We start from the raw sequence: 18,302 nt of genomic DNA, 5'->3' as shown, positions 1-18,302 counted from the left end.
AATACTTATTGGTAGTCAGTGTAGCTGCTCATCAGTTTAGAGCATCAGCATTTAGGAAATTCCTTATCACTTTCTTCTTCGCGTGTTTTACCATATCCACTCTTTGATGATTCATTATAAATAACACAAGGATCCGAAATTGAGAGATTTTGGACTTCAAATTGTATCAATGTTCGGAAGTATATATATCTGCGAGCATGCATACTCCGATATGAAATATATAAAGTCAAAATATAGAAACAGTTTGAAAGATTCCACTCTTGAAGATATAATTAGACTTGCCACAACAAATATTGATGTGGACATAAAGGATATTGTTGCTAAACAGGCCACAATGTTTTCATGAATATTTTTAAGTTTTCTTTCTAGCATAAATAAAATATTTTTTTAATTAACATAAACTGACTTCATTTATCAACTTTCTTGGCCCCCAAAATGTTTGGTGAAGAAAATATGGCCCGTGGGCTGTGATAAGTTGGACAGCGCTGACATAAACAATGTAAAGAAGTCTTCATAATCTGATTCCAAAGATGAGGATAATCTAACCCTATGATGCCATTATTCTATTTCACTTTTCTAACAACATGTCATGATCAATGATTGTTCTGCATGATCCGTTTTACTGTTTTTGTATGCATTTTGCTGGCATTACCATCCTTGCTCTTCATAGAAAGTGCCTCACATATATGATAACAATTGCAAACATTGCATGTACTACTTAATTTTATAGTTCACCAAGCATAAAGGTAGATGCATTTTCTTTAATATTTGAAAAAAAATTGAGTTAAGTGGAATAAAATGTATTTTTTAGCAAAATTAGGCTTGGTGAGCAAGCATCTTTCCTATGGAGACATCACAGGAAGCTCAGCACTCCGTCACATAGTGATAAGGCAGGTGATTGGGGTGCTGTCTGGAAAGGGTTAAAGGATGTCAATTCTGAGTACAGCAACTCTGTCAAAAGCAAAAAAAGACAAAAACTTGATAAACCCCAGTATTCCAGCTCCAGCTTACAAAGCAGATGAATTGTCTGCGAAAGCTCTTATTTTTATCTTCATTTATAAACATGGATTCAGCATGTTAGCCTAAAATATTTTACCTTGCTTTAATTTAAATTCTGTGTATACATACACATTTTCACTTTTAAAATTTCAGCCAATGGATGAAGGAATAAAAATGTATAAAATCCTTTATAATAAAATTTTGCACTTGTAGCCCGAGCGTTATGAGCATCTTTATTCGGTCATCAGAAGTTTTGCTACTTGGCATATATTAGTCTATAATTTAAGATATTTTGCTTTCTTATTTTCTTTAATAATGTAAATATCATCTTAATGAATGTACGTTTATGAAAATACAGACTAAAATAAGTAATTTAGAAACTCAATTAATAAATGCTGTTTAAATACCGGACTTCATGATGGATCTAAAATTCTGTGCGAGTCAAAGGCTTAAACTAAATACGTGTTATAAAGTTGGTGGGTTATTAAATCAAAAAATAAAATAATGGAGCATGGAATGTTACATAAAAAATAGCCAGTTGTCTTCAAGAAACATGATGTACAGATGAAATAAATCCAGAAAAAAAATCAGTTTTCATAATTTGTGAGATTTATGTTCTATTGAGAATTCTTTTGATTTGGTTTCCCTTCCTTTTTTTTTTTTAGCATTTTTTAATTGATCAAAAAGGAAAACCATGATTAACAAAATATAGGACAATATGGAATCGTGGTTATGAAGTATTAATTAGTGGTAATTTTACTGATTGTTAATTCTCTGAATTTTTTTAATTGGGAGAGGGATACTCTAGTAGCTTATTTCTATGAAGCAGTCAGAACCTCTCTGAATGATTCAGATGAAATAAAATTTTCTTACAAAATTTTATTTCATCTGAATTGTCTTAATCTTTTATAGATGCTTGTAAGATTATTCTTATGAAGATTCAGCCATTTAATTAATATATATTCAGTTAATATACATATTTAATTCTGTTTCACATCAATAAATGGCTCATTGCTAAATTTATCTACCCAACAGTATGTACACTGCTCAAAAAAAATGGGACAGTCCTATATCTCCCGATCTACTGGGCCGATTGACAAAATTCAAATTGCGTTCTTCATGTCTCGAAAGTGCGACTTAGGATATATATTAGATTTATATATAGCACTATTCTAACAAAGGTATTTTGACACAAAATCGGACTTTTTCTGAAATAACATACCAATTTTTTTACATATTTCGATTCTACGACTCAAATTATGCCAGAATACCAAATTTTGTAAAAATCGTACGAATAGTTTTTAAAATATTAGCTCTCAAAATTTTAGCTCCTCAATGTTAATTGAATTTGGCAAATATTTATTAATATCTCTTTTTTTATTAAATTTTTTTGATTTTTTCTCTCACATTTCGAAATTTTGGTTCATTCCAAATAAAATTTACCCATTTTTTGCGTTTTATTTTTTAAATAATTTCTATAGATTTTTCGAAAAAAATTTTGAATTATAACCTATAAAATTTTTACCATCATCTTAAAGTAGATGTATTTTTAAGCATATCTGCAAAAAATTAGACTTTTTTATTCAAAATTTTCTAAGATATACACGAATTTACATAATTTCGCGTTTTGAAATTTGGCACCTTTTTTTTGAGCGATAATAGCGCCAAATGTGGTCTATGGATTTTTGTTACACTGAAATGCCACAGCTATTTTTAACCTTAAACTTCAAGTAAAATTTTACAGAGAATTAATTATATGACATTTTTTCCCTCAATGTTGCATAATAAATATTTATTAATACTATATGAAAGGTTATTTTTTAAATTATAGATGATATTATTCAAATTTTTAACTATTTTTTTTTAAATTTCTTTCGTATCTTTTCTTTTTTTAAAAAATTTAAGAGTAAATTTTTACCTTCGGCGTTTTATCGTCTGCTACTTTGCTTCGTTTAAATCGAATTGTCTAAAACTGAGAATTTTCGTTTGATATTTATTTGAATTTTATGACATTAACTGCATAATTTATTTCTAAACAAACTGTTGCTTTTGAAGTGGCTGAAAAAGCGGCTGATACTATCATCCATATTTTTAAAGCACAATATATTTTTATAGAAACATAATATTTAGAATAATCATTTTTTATAAAAGTCAAATTATGATATAAACATACAACTCTCTAGAGACTGAATTAATGGAAGTTCAATGGTTATGTAGAAATGATCTGCAGCTACGTAATGGCTGGATAAGTCAGCAGATTCTGTGGACAAGTAAGAATAATTATCTAAACGACACCAGCATTCTGGATTCAATAAACAACGAGGATGCGATGTTTACTAAATGAATTAAAGAAGTTTTAAAACATAAAAAATCAACTCATTTTTTTTCCTAAAATGTATTTTTGTGCGTAGCGTATTTTCATTATATCCTTAAAATTCTAATTTAGAATGTAATTGTCAAGAACTGAATCCTAATCATCAGTAATATAATAAGTAATTATTACGGTTATTAATAAATCCTTCTTATAAAGTAATTGCAAATATTTCAAAAAACTTTCTGTTTGAATGCAAACATTTTTCTATGCAAATATTTTTAATTTTATATTAATCAAGATTGCACACCATATTACTTATTTCCACTTCAATTCTTACCGTCAGTTCTAGTAGAATTTACAATCAATTATATTTAATTAAGGATTGGATTGGATTATTTAATTATGGCAAAGCACACGAGAGCTATCTGCCTAAAGGGAGGGATGCCTTCGTGGAGGACTTTCTAAGGGAAACTGGCTCGTACACACGTTACACGTGGAGAAAACCACGAAACCGCCCATGCGGCCAGCCCGTTCGCGGGATTCAAACCTCGGACTGAACTACCAGTGTTCAGTGTCTTTACCGCTTGGCCATTGGTGGGCTATTTAATTAAGGAATGACCATCTAAGTTAAGAAACAGCGTACCGTAACAACATTTCAATTATTGGCGCCGTATCTTCATTTCATTCATTGGCGCCGTATCTTTACTCCCGATTGGCTAGCTACATGATTTTTAATGAGTATTCGGATTTTACTAGTAACTTCACTTGGAAATCGCGCTTAAACTAGGTTAGTTGGTTATTTGAACATAGAAAGAACATGGGAGATATTTGATTAAGATGCTTTCGTTGAGAATCTGTAAAGAGAACCTAAAAAACTACGAAAACCAACCATGCAGCCTGGGTTAGACTGAGCAGCAAACAATTAGTATTTAACAATCTTTTTTTTTCAAATGCTAGGCAACTGATGAGGCTCCAATTAAATCTCCAATTTAATATTTTATTTGTAAATATTTAAAATATTGTTGTATTCTTAGACACAAAAAGCAGAATTTAAGTTTTGTTAACTCGTTAGTAAACTACCAAGCCGTAGTGCAAATGAATATTCAATTTCCTTGGCAATAATTGTATTCACTTAATATTCTTGGAATATAAGCTAAAGAAGGAACGTTCTCGGAAGATTAAAGAAGTGTTTAAATCCAGTGATATTAGGTTTGTCTTACAAGCTCAGGATCAAAACGATTTTGCAATTGCCCGAGTAGTTGACTTGTAAATGGATGTGAATTAAGCAGATGACTTTTAATCTTACGTTATTCAGCCAGAAAACGTACTCCAAATGTTTTGTATTGCATGACAATGCATCTTTTCATTATTCAATAACCAGTCGGAGAACCGCTTATGTTCCGAAAATGAGTATGTGTACTCAATCGTCCTGCATGTTCTTCAAATTTTTCTTCTTGTGATTTTTTTCTTTCCCAAAAACTAAAGTTGCCTCTTAAAGGAAAGTTTTTTGACATTGAAGAGACAAAATTAATATGACATCTACTTTTAGAGGCATGTCAAAAACAGATCTCTACAAGCCTTCTCTTCCATTACATGTTGTGCAGTCAGACAAAAAGTTACATCAGCGTAAATTCTATAATCTTTTTTTGTTACACTCTGATTACTTTATTAACATACAGTGAATATATACTAAATCTTTTACTTTAGCTTAAGTAATTCGGAATTGTTGTCGGAACTAGGACTTAGAAGATAAGTCAAATTAAATATTTCGATAACCCAATAAATTCAAGTTCAAAATTTCAATATTTTATTTTTGGAGGGAGGGGAAATGTTTTCAGTTTTGGTCCATTATACTAAGTATATTTGCTTCGATTTTTTATTTTTCCATAAAAGCGAAAATTTTACGCATGGTATACATATAACGCATAGCTTCAAATTAAAATTTAATAATATACAGAGTGGTTATAATTAAAGTTCCACATTGAAACGGTCATAAAAGGAAAACTACTGGATCAAATGTTATCAAACTCAGTAACCATGTAAAGGAGGTCATGGGAATTTATTTTCCGCGAAAAAAAGAAAGTTCGAAACCTCACCACCAGGGGGAAATGGCGCTGTATGCAATATTGTTAAACGAAATATGGGTCGGAATCTAACTTAACCTTTTGTTACACGGGTTTAATATGTTGTATACCCTTAAGAAACTTTGAAGTAGGCAAATTATCATTTAAAGACGTTAAATTCGATAAATGTCGAGTGCGCCATCCCTGTAAGTGAGAATTTTGTCCGTGAAAACCACGAATTAGCGATTAGAAAATGTGAGATCGCAAATCACTCTCACAAGTGCGTACAAGCGTACAATCTGGAAATCGTTTTCTTACAGATCGCTAATTTGTAATTTTTTAAGCCTGAATTCGGCACTAAAACATGAAGATACTGATTAAAAACGCTTTTAATCGATTTGGGCCAAAGAAATCTATCTAGTTCCATTGCATTCTCCTACTGCATTCGATTGCATAACAGTTATTTCACACCGTTTACTGTTGAATGACAGCTAGTTTTATAACAGAACCATTTTTTTCTGAAGAGCAGTCGACAGCTGGACCACTGCGATTGCAGCTCACTTAGAGTCAATATTAAAATGTTTCGTGATACATGAACTGCAGTAACGTGGCATTTTAGACACTACGAATTTTATGCAGGGCTGGGCACCACCTCAAGAGTGTCGCATAGTTACTTAGGCAACATTTCACGAATGAACGTCTTACAGGCCAACACTTCCCCTCTTCCCACCAGACCTCAACCTCTGTGACTTTTGTCTATGAGGTTATCTCAAAAGCACTGCTTATGGTGATAATCTAAACAATTTGGCAGAAATGAAAAATGTGATACACTGATAACATTCTTCCTGATAAGCTATGTGTAACGTGTATACGAGCCAGTTTCCCTTAAAAAGTCCTCCATGAAGGCATCCCTCCCTTAAGGCAGATAGCCCTCGAGTGCTTTGCCGTAATCTAATAAACCAAACCAAAACCAAACCTGATATGCTAAGAGCTGCTGTTAAGAATGCAGTAACATGATTCAACTTGCTTTCGGAAAATGCTGGACGCTACATTGAACATGCTTTGTAACACGTTTCGGAAAATATTAAACACATTTTAAACAGATGTTTTAGTGTCTTATTTCATTTAACGATATTGTATACAGCGCCATTTTTCCCCTGATGGTGAGTTTTTGAACTCTTTTGTTTTTTCCGCCGAAAATAAATTCCCATAACCTCCTTTACACGATTCCCAAGTTTGATAACATTTGGTCCGGTAGTTTTCCTTTTATGACCATTTCAAATTGAAACTTTAATTATAACCACCATGTAAATTAAACTTTAAAAGTTTGACAGTTTGGTTCAAGTCCCAGCTTTAAAAATATATATGTAAATATAATCTTTTATATTAATCCTCTTAGAAAGAATGTTTTAAGAAGCTAATTTTTCTCTCGCATTATAGACTGTATAAAAACAACATGATCTTTAGTATGATTTAGATTGTTTCAGCCGATATAAGAATCGGGTCACTCCGTGGTACAGAATAAACCCTGCTGGACTGTTTTATTTCTTTGTCATTTAGCAAAAATCTTTTAATTAAAATATTTATCCTTTGGACTTCGCTTTAAACTTTATTAATAGCTAAAATGACTAGAAAATGAAAAGCTGTCTTTAGCTGAAACGCAATTCATATAATTGATATTTTAAAAAATTGACAAGAATGCAAAATGTATGGAAGTCTAGCAGTCGAAAAATCTTAATTTTCTTGTGTGAGCACTGAAAATAACTGTAGAAGGGAAGAAGAAAATTAGGGAGAAAAGTAAGCAAAAATTTGCAGGGAAATTTGGCTGTCAGACATACCAAGATGTTCAAAAAGTTGGACGCTTTCGAATATACTTTCAGAATACTTCAAAGAATTTAGGTGTTCAAAGAGAAAACACTTGGACGTGTACACCAGCAAATACCATCAATTGAGCTTGTGTTAACAGAAAAGACAAAACGATATCATTGCAGATTAAAGTGAAGAGCGACTGGTTTTAAACTATATGGTTGTGTAAATTACGTTATAGAACATCATATCGTATCATAAATAGTGAATCCCATGATTTTCTCAGTCGAATTATTTGAAGATTCAGGAGTTTATCCAGCGATGTATGTCGATGTCACCTAAAGATGTTTTTTTTCCCTTCCTGATGAAACATCGGCCGAGCGGTAAAATCGCTGAACACTGGTAGTTCGGTCCGAGGTTCGAATCCCGCGAACGGGCTGGCTGCATGGGCGTTTTCGTGGTTTTCCCCATGTGTAACGTGTATGTGAGCCAGTTTCCCGTAGAAAGTCCTCCAGGAAGGCATCCCTCCCCTTAGGCAGATAGCCGTAGTGTGCTTTGTCATAATAAAATAAACCAAAACCTTTTGATGAAACCAGTCTTTCTTTTCATCTCATACCTTCAAAATGTTTAGCCTCTAAAGACTGATAAAGGCTCTCATGAAATATTTCGTGAAGAACTTTCTAAGGGAAACCAGCTGTCATACGCGGTACACATGAGAAAATCCACGAAAATGCCCATACAACCAGCCCATTTACCGGGGTTTGAACCCCGGAGTGAAGTACCAGTGTTCAGCAACTTTACCGCTCGGCCGTTTGTGGGCCTTTATGAAATGGAAGGCGATAACTTTATTTAAAATGATTGTCAGAAAATGACAATTTCATATTTAGGCCAAAATGTTTCGAAAAGTTGGATACTTTTCAATATACTTTCAGAATGCTTAAAGAAAAATAGAAGAAAAATAAATTTTTTCGTAAAATTTAGTATTCGTATTTTTTTAAATTTAAAACTTTTCAATCTTATGATATTTGATTCTTGCGATTTCAAAAATAAAATATTTGACTAAAATATGAATAACATTTTAAGAAACCAAATGTAGGATAAAATTGTGTAAAGCAATGGGCACAATGATAAAACTGTTTAAAGCAGTGTATGCAAGTTATCCTAAGTTAAAATATCGGTTATACGTCTCTCTTATTTATATAGATTTTTTCTGAACGGAACATTGAAAGGCGTGTAAAACTGTGCTTTACTGCATTTTCTCTTTTAATATAGTATGCAGTTTTCAAACTCATCGTAGTCTGGGTTACAAAGTATTCTTCCGAAAGAAACGCAGTTCAAATAAATAAAATCAAATTCTGGAAAATTGATATTAATAAATATATTTAAAATGCTCAGTTCGAAGGAATAAATAGAAAATCTTAAAGCAATTATCTGAAGAGACAATGCAACACAAACAATTAAAATAAAAATTTAAAAATGACCTAAAATAATAACTATGACGAAAAATATATATAAAGAAAACTATTTGAAAAAAAAATAATAATAAACGCTGCACCTTTATTTACGCAGTTCGAATAGGTAAATAGAAATTTTTAAAACAGTTATTCGGAAAAAAAAAAAAAAAAAAAAAAACGTGCAACTTAAACAATTAAAATGAAATTCGAAAAAGAAAAAATTACTTAAAATAATAAGTTATAATTAAAAATATAATATAAAGAATATTATTTGGAAAAAAGGAACGATGGTGACTTTTTTTCCTCTCACGGGAAAGGAAACTAGGTTGCCATATATTAAGAAGTTCGGCAAGTATTCTTGGCGCAAACTGACAAAAAAGTGGCAACATAAATTTGTGAATTTCGCTCCAAATTTTACAAAATTTCATATTTAGGCGTAATTTGAGTTGTAGAATCGAAATATGTAAAAAAATTGGTATGTTATTTCAGAAAAAGTCCGATTTTGTGTCAAAATACCTTTGTTAGAATAGTGCTATATATAAATCTAATATATATCCTAAGTCGCACTTTCGAGACATGAAGAACGCAATTTGAATTTTGTCAATCGGCCCAGTAGATCGGGAGATATAGGACTGTCCCTTTTTTTTTTTTTTTTTTTTTTTTTTTTTGAGCAGTGTACATTATTTAATTTTATTTTCATTTCATTTCAAAGTTCTTTGATAAATAAAAGTTTTTTCTTTTCCTATTTGGTATTTTCTCAGTATTAAAGTTTATAAATTTTAAAATGAAATAAGTCAAAGAATATAAAATATCTAACTAGTATATGTTTTGCATCAGAATTGCATTATAAATAGTACAGTAACCTGAATTGTACATTATAAAGCGAATTTAAGTAATTTGGAGTTTTGAAATGGCCTCGATGTGCAGTGCAAAACTCTTCATATTTGACAGCTGGTATACCCTAATACTTCGTTCAAACAAAGGTTTTGTGGCTTAAGGAGTAAAATGCCATAAAGTCCATTCACACAGAATAACAGGGTTTGAGCTGTCGGCAATCTGGGAAGGTAAAGTTTTGCATGCATAAATGTGCAGCTGGATTTGGGGAAAACTATCCACCAAATGTCAGCTTAAGTTTGCTTCGCTGTCATTCATAGGTTCTTATACTAAGTCGGTATAAAGTCGAACATTTAGACAAAATCTTTAAACCAGTTTTTTGACATAGTGAAGGCTGGTTATCCAACAATAAAGTTTGGCCTTTTCCTCTTACAATCAAAAAGGCTTCATCTGAATGGAGCCCTAAGCTTCATTGTGCAAGATCTATATTCTATGTTGCATAGAATGTGCACTTCAGCTAAAAGGTGGCCCAACTTTTTTTTAATGAAGATTTTCTCTTATTTCCTGTGTGTTTGTATATATATATATTTTTTACCCCATCTGTATATAAAAGCAGTTATTTGATTTTCTGGTCTGCTGTCATGAAAACACATTTTAGGCTTCAGTTGCTGCAATTAATCTCTAAAGTAGTCTTTGCATAAATTCTTGCCACAACTAAAACATGAATCAAAGGTTTTCATGGTATAAAAGAACTGGTTATGTTTTAGCTGTTGTATTATGTTTTAGCTGTAGTTATATTATGACCTGTTCTCGCTTGATGCATACTTTTGTAATTTAAGAATCCTTTATTTTTGTCTAAAAAAAAAAAAAAACTTAATTTTCAGAATTGCTTTTTTGGCTACAATAAGTTGAGAATAATTAAAACAATTAATGTGGAAACACAGTTATTACTAATCAGAATAGGATTTGAAATATTTTCCTCATTTTTGAGTTTGTTTTGAGCAGTAAAAAATATAATTAGGTATTGTGGTAATTTTATGTGCATTTTACATGCCCTCTCTCCTATGAATCAAATAAATATAACTGTTATTGTTTCAAATAGAAGTTCATCTTTTTTACTATGATCCAGGAATAAAAAACACAATTAATTCATCAAATTCACATTAGAATACACCCATAAAACTATAAAACAAAAAAAAATTCTGCCTATGATTTCCAGGATGTTCCATTTTTGGAACAATGGCATGTAACACTGTCTTTTCTCTCTCTCTCTCTCTTTTTTTTTTTTTTTTTTTTTTTCTTCGTGAAAACAAAACCATGTACAATGAATCTTTTAAAATTTTATGCTGTAACAACAGTTTGCTGAACAATTTGATGTGAAATTACTAAAATTTAAGTAAAACTCGCTAAAAAATTTTACATAATTTTTAATTAACATAACATTTTATAAGAAATGCAATGCAAAAAGTATGAAGAATCTATAAAACAATTTTCCACAACACAAGCTTGAATAAAAATGTACATTTAATATGAATAAATGTGATTTTAAAAGTGTAAAATACCTTATCAAATAAAAAATAAAATATTTTATCATTTAGAAGGTGCGTCGAATTTCAACCAATAGCACAAAAAATACAAAACATTCTAAAACACTATTTTTTGGGGGGGGAATCCTTTTTAGTAGTTTCTCAGAATCCATAATATTGGGGAAAGCAGTGTACATGAAGTCTTTTCTTTTTGCATTCAAAATACATGTTTGTAGTGCATTTTTGGCACATTACACAATGCCCTTGTGATGATGTAACTATGTAATGTGCATCTGATTTTTCTTGCAGATGTTGACTTATGGGCATGGGGTCCAGGTACAACGTGAATTTTAGTCCTTGCTCGAAGAAAATTCAAAGTAATTTCTCTTCTAAAATTCGCGTTAAGGCTCGTTTCCACTACTGCGTGCGAACGCGTTGCGTCAATTGAAGACACGCCTACGGCATCCGTACAAGCGTTTCCACTGCTGCGTATGCGTAAAATATTTTCATTTTCCGCCGCTAGGTGTCACTGTAATATTTTGGCGCAAGCAGTTCGCAAGTTACGACGCTGAACATCTGAATTTTTCCCGCTTAAGCGAGTATTGTTTGTTTTGGATTTGATATGGATTTTTAGATAAGTATTTTAGATAAGTATAATGCATATTATGAACATCACGAATTCCATAGAAGCTGAACTAAATAAAAAAAAATTTTTTTGTGTTTCTAGAAGCCTTAAATATTATGAAATAATATATATATTATTAAAACTAAAATGTACTGTTAGTGAAAAAGTAAACAAATAAATAACATAAAATAAAAAAGTTAAAGGGATTAAAAAATAGTTGATACTTTAAAAGTACAGAGCAACTGTAAGGAAAGGTTCACAATATTTAAGCAAAATTTGCTATGCTTGTATGCCGCTGACTTCAGGGTCATAGCTGGATAATTTATTAGAAATCTCGTTTGTTTTAAAATGCACTATGGGCAGTTATATTTTATACATAATCCATAAAATATTATTTTTAATTTAAACATTTTTAATTCATATCTCTTTTTATACAAGAAGTTATAAAAATAAGATTTTTCTCTTTATATATACACACATTAGGTAAAGAAAATGGAAATATTTAATTAATTAATTCCTGCGCTTCTGCAGGAGAAGACTGAATTTAAAAGCAATTATTATAGTAATTTTTTGTTAAAAAAATGTTTAGGGCATTAATACTGTCTCATGTTAATTGGAATGAAAGTTTAGAGTCGTAAACATCCCAAAGTCTGAGCACATGTATATACATTCACATAAAAGTGAAACAAATATATATATATATATATCTGCAGGGTTTCAAAATAAATTAAATTTAAATAATTCTCTTGCGCCATTGCTGCAAGGAATGAAATTTGAATTTAACAAACATTTTCTATTCGTAAAAATTAAAAGTTAATTAAATTTAAATGAAATTTAATGCAAACAAATAAAGGATTAATTATTGCTGCGAACTAATATACAATGTCATTTAAATTCTGAGAGCATATGTAAATCAAGTGCAAGTATCAAAATCCATGAATAAATATATAATTCCAAAAATTTATTTATCCTATTATTCAGTTATGCATTTTTATAAGTTTTTTAGGATTAAATCTATCCTATTATTCATTTATGCATTTTTATAATTTTTTTAGGATTAATAATCTATCCTATTATTCACTTATGCATTTTTATAATTTTTTTAGGATTAATAATCTATCCCATTATTCACTTATGCATTTTTATAAATTTTTTAAGGATTAATAAATTTTTGGAATTATATATTTATTCATGGATTTTGATACTTGCACAGCAATAATTAATCATTTCTTTGTTTGCATTAAATTTCATTTAAATTTAATTAACTTTAAATTTGCTTTTTACGAATAGAGAATGTTTGTTAAATTCAAATATATATGTACAGGATATGCTTTAAATTAGTATTATATAATTTTCAAACTTTTTTGCAGGAAAAATTTAAATAAATAAGAGCATAAATAAAACAATATATTTAATGCATATAATAATAGAAATAAATTATAAAACACGAATATAGATCAAATTGGAATAAAAAGGTAAGAAAGTTGCAGACATGGTGCAAAAAGCGTATGGGATTCGAACTCACGACTCCAAAAAGTGGACATCGTTACCATCAGCTTTACCACTAAGCTAGGATTACACGTAAGTCGCATGCATATTTTGGGTTATATACATCATCAAGTAAATCAATTCTTAAAACTTAAGTTTTTTGGTCCTATTTCACTTTGCTATTGTCTGAAAAATTCACCAGAGTTTGTTCTTCAGCTTCTAGTACATTTTTTGGAAAAATCATTATCTTTTAAAGTGGCGTTCCGATTGAAGTTTAAACGGGCTGCTAAAAATATATTTCATGTGCTTACAAATATATGTTATCCAAAAAGATATATTTATAAAGGGAAATACAAATTTAACATACTCTTCAATGAACTGGAGTATTTAAAAGGCTATCAAATTTAATTTATAATTAACGTTTTTAGTTTTTACCTGTTTCAAAAGAAAAAAATAGCAAATCTTTTAATCATATCTAATTTGCTATAGCAGTTTGATATAGTCAGACATTCATTTTCATTAAAGCTAAATGAGTATGCAGAACTAAAAAATGATTATCAGAACAAATTTTGCTATTTCATGGACTTGGAATGATAATTTTTGCTGCTGATTTTCTTGAATGAACAAGTACTGTAGTTGCAGTTATCTTGTTTTTCTTATCATTTTAAACTAAATTCAGCTGATTGCTGTCATTTTCAGCACGCAGATTTCTCGCTATAATGTTAATTCAGAAATAAGTATTTTTTAGCAAAACATTCTTTCCCTATTAGCGAGCATTCATCGCTACTTCTGCCGCCATTAATTTTTAGTCACTGCACCTGATTGCTCCTTTTTCACCACGTGACCCCAACGCAACCGCAGACATACGGATAGAAGTTGAACATTGTTGAACTCCATCCGTATGTCATCCGTCACCGCACACCGACCGGATTGCAGATGTCAATCAAAGTGAATTCGCTCGCTGATTGGAGAAACGCATACGCAGTAGTGGAAACGGGCCTTTAGTCATTTCTAATGTGGTGTTTTTGTGTAAATAAGTGTGCAAGATCCAGCCAGCAGCCACAAACATATTAAGTGCATTGATAAATAAGTTGCAGTACCATTTTTTGCTGAGAAATTTTGGTCGATAACTTTGAAGTCGATTCAACAGGTCTACTCCATCCATTCCTTCATTATATAATTTTATAATGCAAGTTGGGGGAACATCAACTTTCTTTCTTTCTTTTTTTTTTTTTTTTTAGCTTGGACATACCTTTGTGCTCTTCCTAATGGTTCGCGAGTGATAAAATTTATGCAATGGTTACAACAGAACTATCTTTCCAATGGCACATATAAACTTCTCCATCGCATCAGTAATCAAATTCAACGTTTCTTTTGCTTTTTAAGAGGACATTGTTCCATTCTAGAATCTCGTACTGTGCTGATTGCCATAAATCCTTTGTTAGATAAATCTGTCAGCAGACTATGCAATGTAAAAAAGTTATCAAAAAATGTGTTTCGCTGGATTGTCAATAAAAGATAATTGTTCGGAGAAAACTTTTTATCCAAATGGCAAATTTTCCTTTTTCAAACTTTTTCCATCGTAGATAGACATAGCATATGGATAACCATTTGCTGAGTAGAGCACCCAAACTTTGAAATGAAAGCAAATTGGTTTTCCACATATGAACATCTTAGCAGAATGATATCCATAACACGGAACAATGGATTCATTGATACTCAAGATTTTCATGGAAAAATCCAAACTGACAAGTTTTTTCCAGTCTTCATAAAAGGGAGAGATTTGCAGCACATGTAGTCATTTACAACAAAAGAAACAAGCAGCTGTCGGAGCTCAAAACAGGGAAATGCAGCTGAAACCATTTACCACCTCCTCTTGGAGAGAGAGAGATGAGACCCCCCTCCTTTCTTCAGAAACAAATGCCTCATTGTTAATGCCTCTCAAAAAAGGCATTTTTACAAGATATGATCACTGAATGTATTTAAATCTAATAAAGAAAAATATGCGTCTCATATTACTGATTTTGTATATCGTTACATGCCAATGTTCTTTTTTTGGAACATTGCAGTTTCAAGCAGTCGCGAGGGAATATTAATAGAAATATTTCAATTTCTTTTATTAACTCATTAAACTTGCCCTTTGCAAGTACGATGGGGGAAATATTTGGGTAGATTTGAATTTTTAGGAATTTTATAGAATTTTTTTTTTCTAAAGAGGTGTAAAAATTGTAAAAAAAAATAAAAGCTGATTTTTAGAAACTTTTCAACGCAGAAATATTCATATTTAAAAAATAGACTTTATTGAAAAAAAAAAAAAAAGTCATACCTTCTATAATAAACGGTAAATTTTTCAAACTGATATGATAGTTTATTCATTAAAAAATATTAAACGTGATGTTCCAAAAAAAAAAAAAAAAAAAAAAAAAGGAACAATAGCATGTAAAAGGTTAATTTAAATACTTAGCACATCCTTTTTGTAAAATTTATATGTTTCTTAATTAAAGATCTTAAAAATAAAAATGGGAGCAAAGGAAAAAATTTAACAAAGTATGTTATCATAGTGTACTCAAACATTAAAAAATGTTTTATTATTATATTAAAATAATAAAGCATAAAAACTTATTTTTAAAAGAAAAATGTTGAAATTAGCAGCTAATGTTTTATGTATTTCAGGAAATTTATCATATAAATATTATAATTACCTTAACTTTTGTATGTAATTTATTACTGTGGAAGGGATGAAAAATCAAGTTACGAAATTTTCAGTGAAATTTTTTACAATACTTTCTGCTGATAAGATACAACCTTCAAATGTTGAAAAAGATAATCCATCTCCTCCACATATAAGAACTGGAAATGTAGAAAGAACTAAACAGCCTGGGTTTCCACTGTAGCTTTTTTCTACCTGCATGAGATATTTAACACAAATCATTCTATTGAAAATTTGGAATACCGAATGTCTATTTTATGAACATAATTAATTAAATCAAACAAGATAAAAATTTCTGAATAGTAAAAATTGCAGTCACATTTAGAAATAACGTTTTGGACATACTGGAAGATAATCATAAGCAGAAAGGTTGTGTTTTCTTCCTGCAGCATTTGTCCTGAAGTACAGTAAAACCTTACTTGACCGAAATGATACAGAATAAGTAATTTACGAGTTCCGTTATAATAACGGATAATAACGTTATAATAACTTATTATATTTGTCACTAATGTTAATATTTACTTAGTGCCTGCTCATATGTTACAGTTATGTAAAATGTTAAAACAGACTAAATATAAAAACTATATAGAAATAAGAGAAATTTAATCTTTGAAAATGAGCCTAAAATGAAAAGATTCCCAAAAATCGGTAAAATGTTTCACTGTTATATTTACATTCTTGAAATGCAAACGATGCATATTTCTTGTGATAAATATATTTATTATTGATTGAATGGATACCACATTTGAAAAGCAGTGACAAAATGATTAAAATATTAACATACTTTTATAACACTATTCATATTTACTGACTTAATCAAGACCTTATGTATCAAGCACAAATTTGCTGCCTATGTATTGTTTTGTAAACACATATTTAAACAAATAAGCAATTACTAGCATAAATAATGCCTAATTAATGTTTAATTCATATGAAATGTATGTGTTTTTTGCATAAATATTAGAAAATGAAGTTATTGATGTAAACTGAATAAAAGTAAACTATTCTTAACAGAAATATTGTGAAGAGATTATTTTGATAACATTTGATGCAATATTCAGCTAATTAAAGGTAAGTTATTCAAATATGTATAAATATCTTACACCATGAAAATGTAAAAAGAAAATTTTTAGTTCTGCATTTTCATGAGATGTTTTAAACCATCCAGTCCAGCAAACAAATAACAAGTACTAGGTTGAATGTAAAACATGTTTAAGGAGCAAAAGAAAAAATTGCTGAAAATTGTTTGTTCTTGGATAAGAGGAATCTGTCTGATTGTCCTCGAAAACCATAGTTTTATTCAGAATCTAAACCTAAGGTTACATCCCCCCACCATTTTAAATGGTGAACCAAAATCAAATTTAAGCAATCTTGGTGACTCAATCACTCATTTGGTAATGTTTCTCTGTCATTCAGCAATTTCTACAATAAAACATATAATGTTCACATTAAAAAAAAATCAAGTTTCCAAAAATGAAAACTTTTCATTAATTTGCAAATTTACTGCAATAATACCCGCCCCCCCCCCAAAAAAAAAGACCTTGTTGTAGTCTCATTTATTCTTGGCTTTCTGTGTCTTCCATAATTATGATGCTGTATTAAAATATATTTTACACTCCACACTCTTAATAGGACTATGAAGGCTTTGAATATCTATTCACCTTTGCTAATTTTTTATTACAGAATGTTGTGTTTTAAGAATCTATGACACTGATGTGAATGTCTTCTTTGATTACTGTAAGATGTTTGTGAAAAGGGCTGTATTCAACAAAGATAAATGCAAAGTGTACTGATATAATGAACTGTGTTATATATGTTTCGAAGATCGAATTGCCGAAGAGTATTTATTTTGTTAATCTCTTCACGATAGAGCAACTGCAAGTGAAATTTTTCAAAGTAATTGACAATTTTATGTCTGAAAATGATATCCCTTGGAATAAGTGCACTGCCGTATGCAGTGACAGAGCTTGGGCGTTAAAAAGAAAACATTCTGGAGGGATTTCTCAAATAAAGAAATTCGCACCTGAAACTAAATTTATTCAGTACTACATTCATCGTGTAGCCAAAACAACCCCCAAAATCCTGAAAAATGTTTTGAATCAAGCTGTGAAAATTATTAATTTTATTAAAAGAATATTTACGATTTTATGCCAAGAGATGTGCAGTGAACATGAAACGCTTTTGTTAATTCCAAAGTAAGGTGGTTATTCAGAGGCAAAAAAAAATTGGAATATAAATCCATTTTGTTCAAATATACCTGAAATTTTATCTCAAGAAAAAAGAACAATTGATAGAAATTTTCTGAGATCGAACTCTAACTGAAGATTTAAAAAATAACACACTTGGTAACTTTAAAAAATAACACATTTGGGCTGTACCGAAGAAAAAAATTTAAAAGTATTTCAAATAAAGCTATTAAATTTTTATTGCCTTTTTGCGCAACCTATTTGTGTAAACAAGGATTTTCTTTCGTGTTGTGTTTG

The 18,302-nt window shown here is 30.3% G+C and overlaps 1 protein-coding gene across 3 annotated transcripts in view; it reads right to left on the bottom strand.

The window, feature by feature from the left end:
- Positions 1–14,319: 14,319 nt before the first annotated feature.
- Positions 14,320–18,302, bottom strand: part of LOC118197852 (renalase-like) — a 37,766-nt gene continuing 33,783 nt past the window's right edge. For all 3 annotated transcript variants that reach the window (XM_085820776.1, XM_035369408.2, XM_035369407.2), the window contains one exon: positions 14,320–16,014. In XM_085820776.1, the coding sequence (XP_085676902.1) occupies positions 15,856–16,014 (159 nt within the window). In that variant the 3' untranslated portion in view covers positions 14,320–15,855. The remainder of the gene's footprint in view (positions 16,015–18,302) is intronic.

This window comes from Stegodyphus dumicola, chromosome 7, assembly GCF_044657685.1.
Source record: "Stegodyphus dumicola isolate Sdum_Otavi_A_Nest chromosome 7, ASM4465768v1".
Lineage (NCBI taxonomy): Eukaryota > Metazoa > Arthropoda > Arachnida > Araneae > Eresidae > Stegodyphus > Stegodyphus dumicola.
Note: the sequence above shows the minus strand (reverse complement) of the source record. Positions and strands in the feature narration are given on the sequence as shown.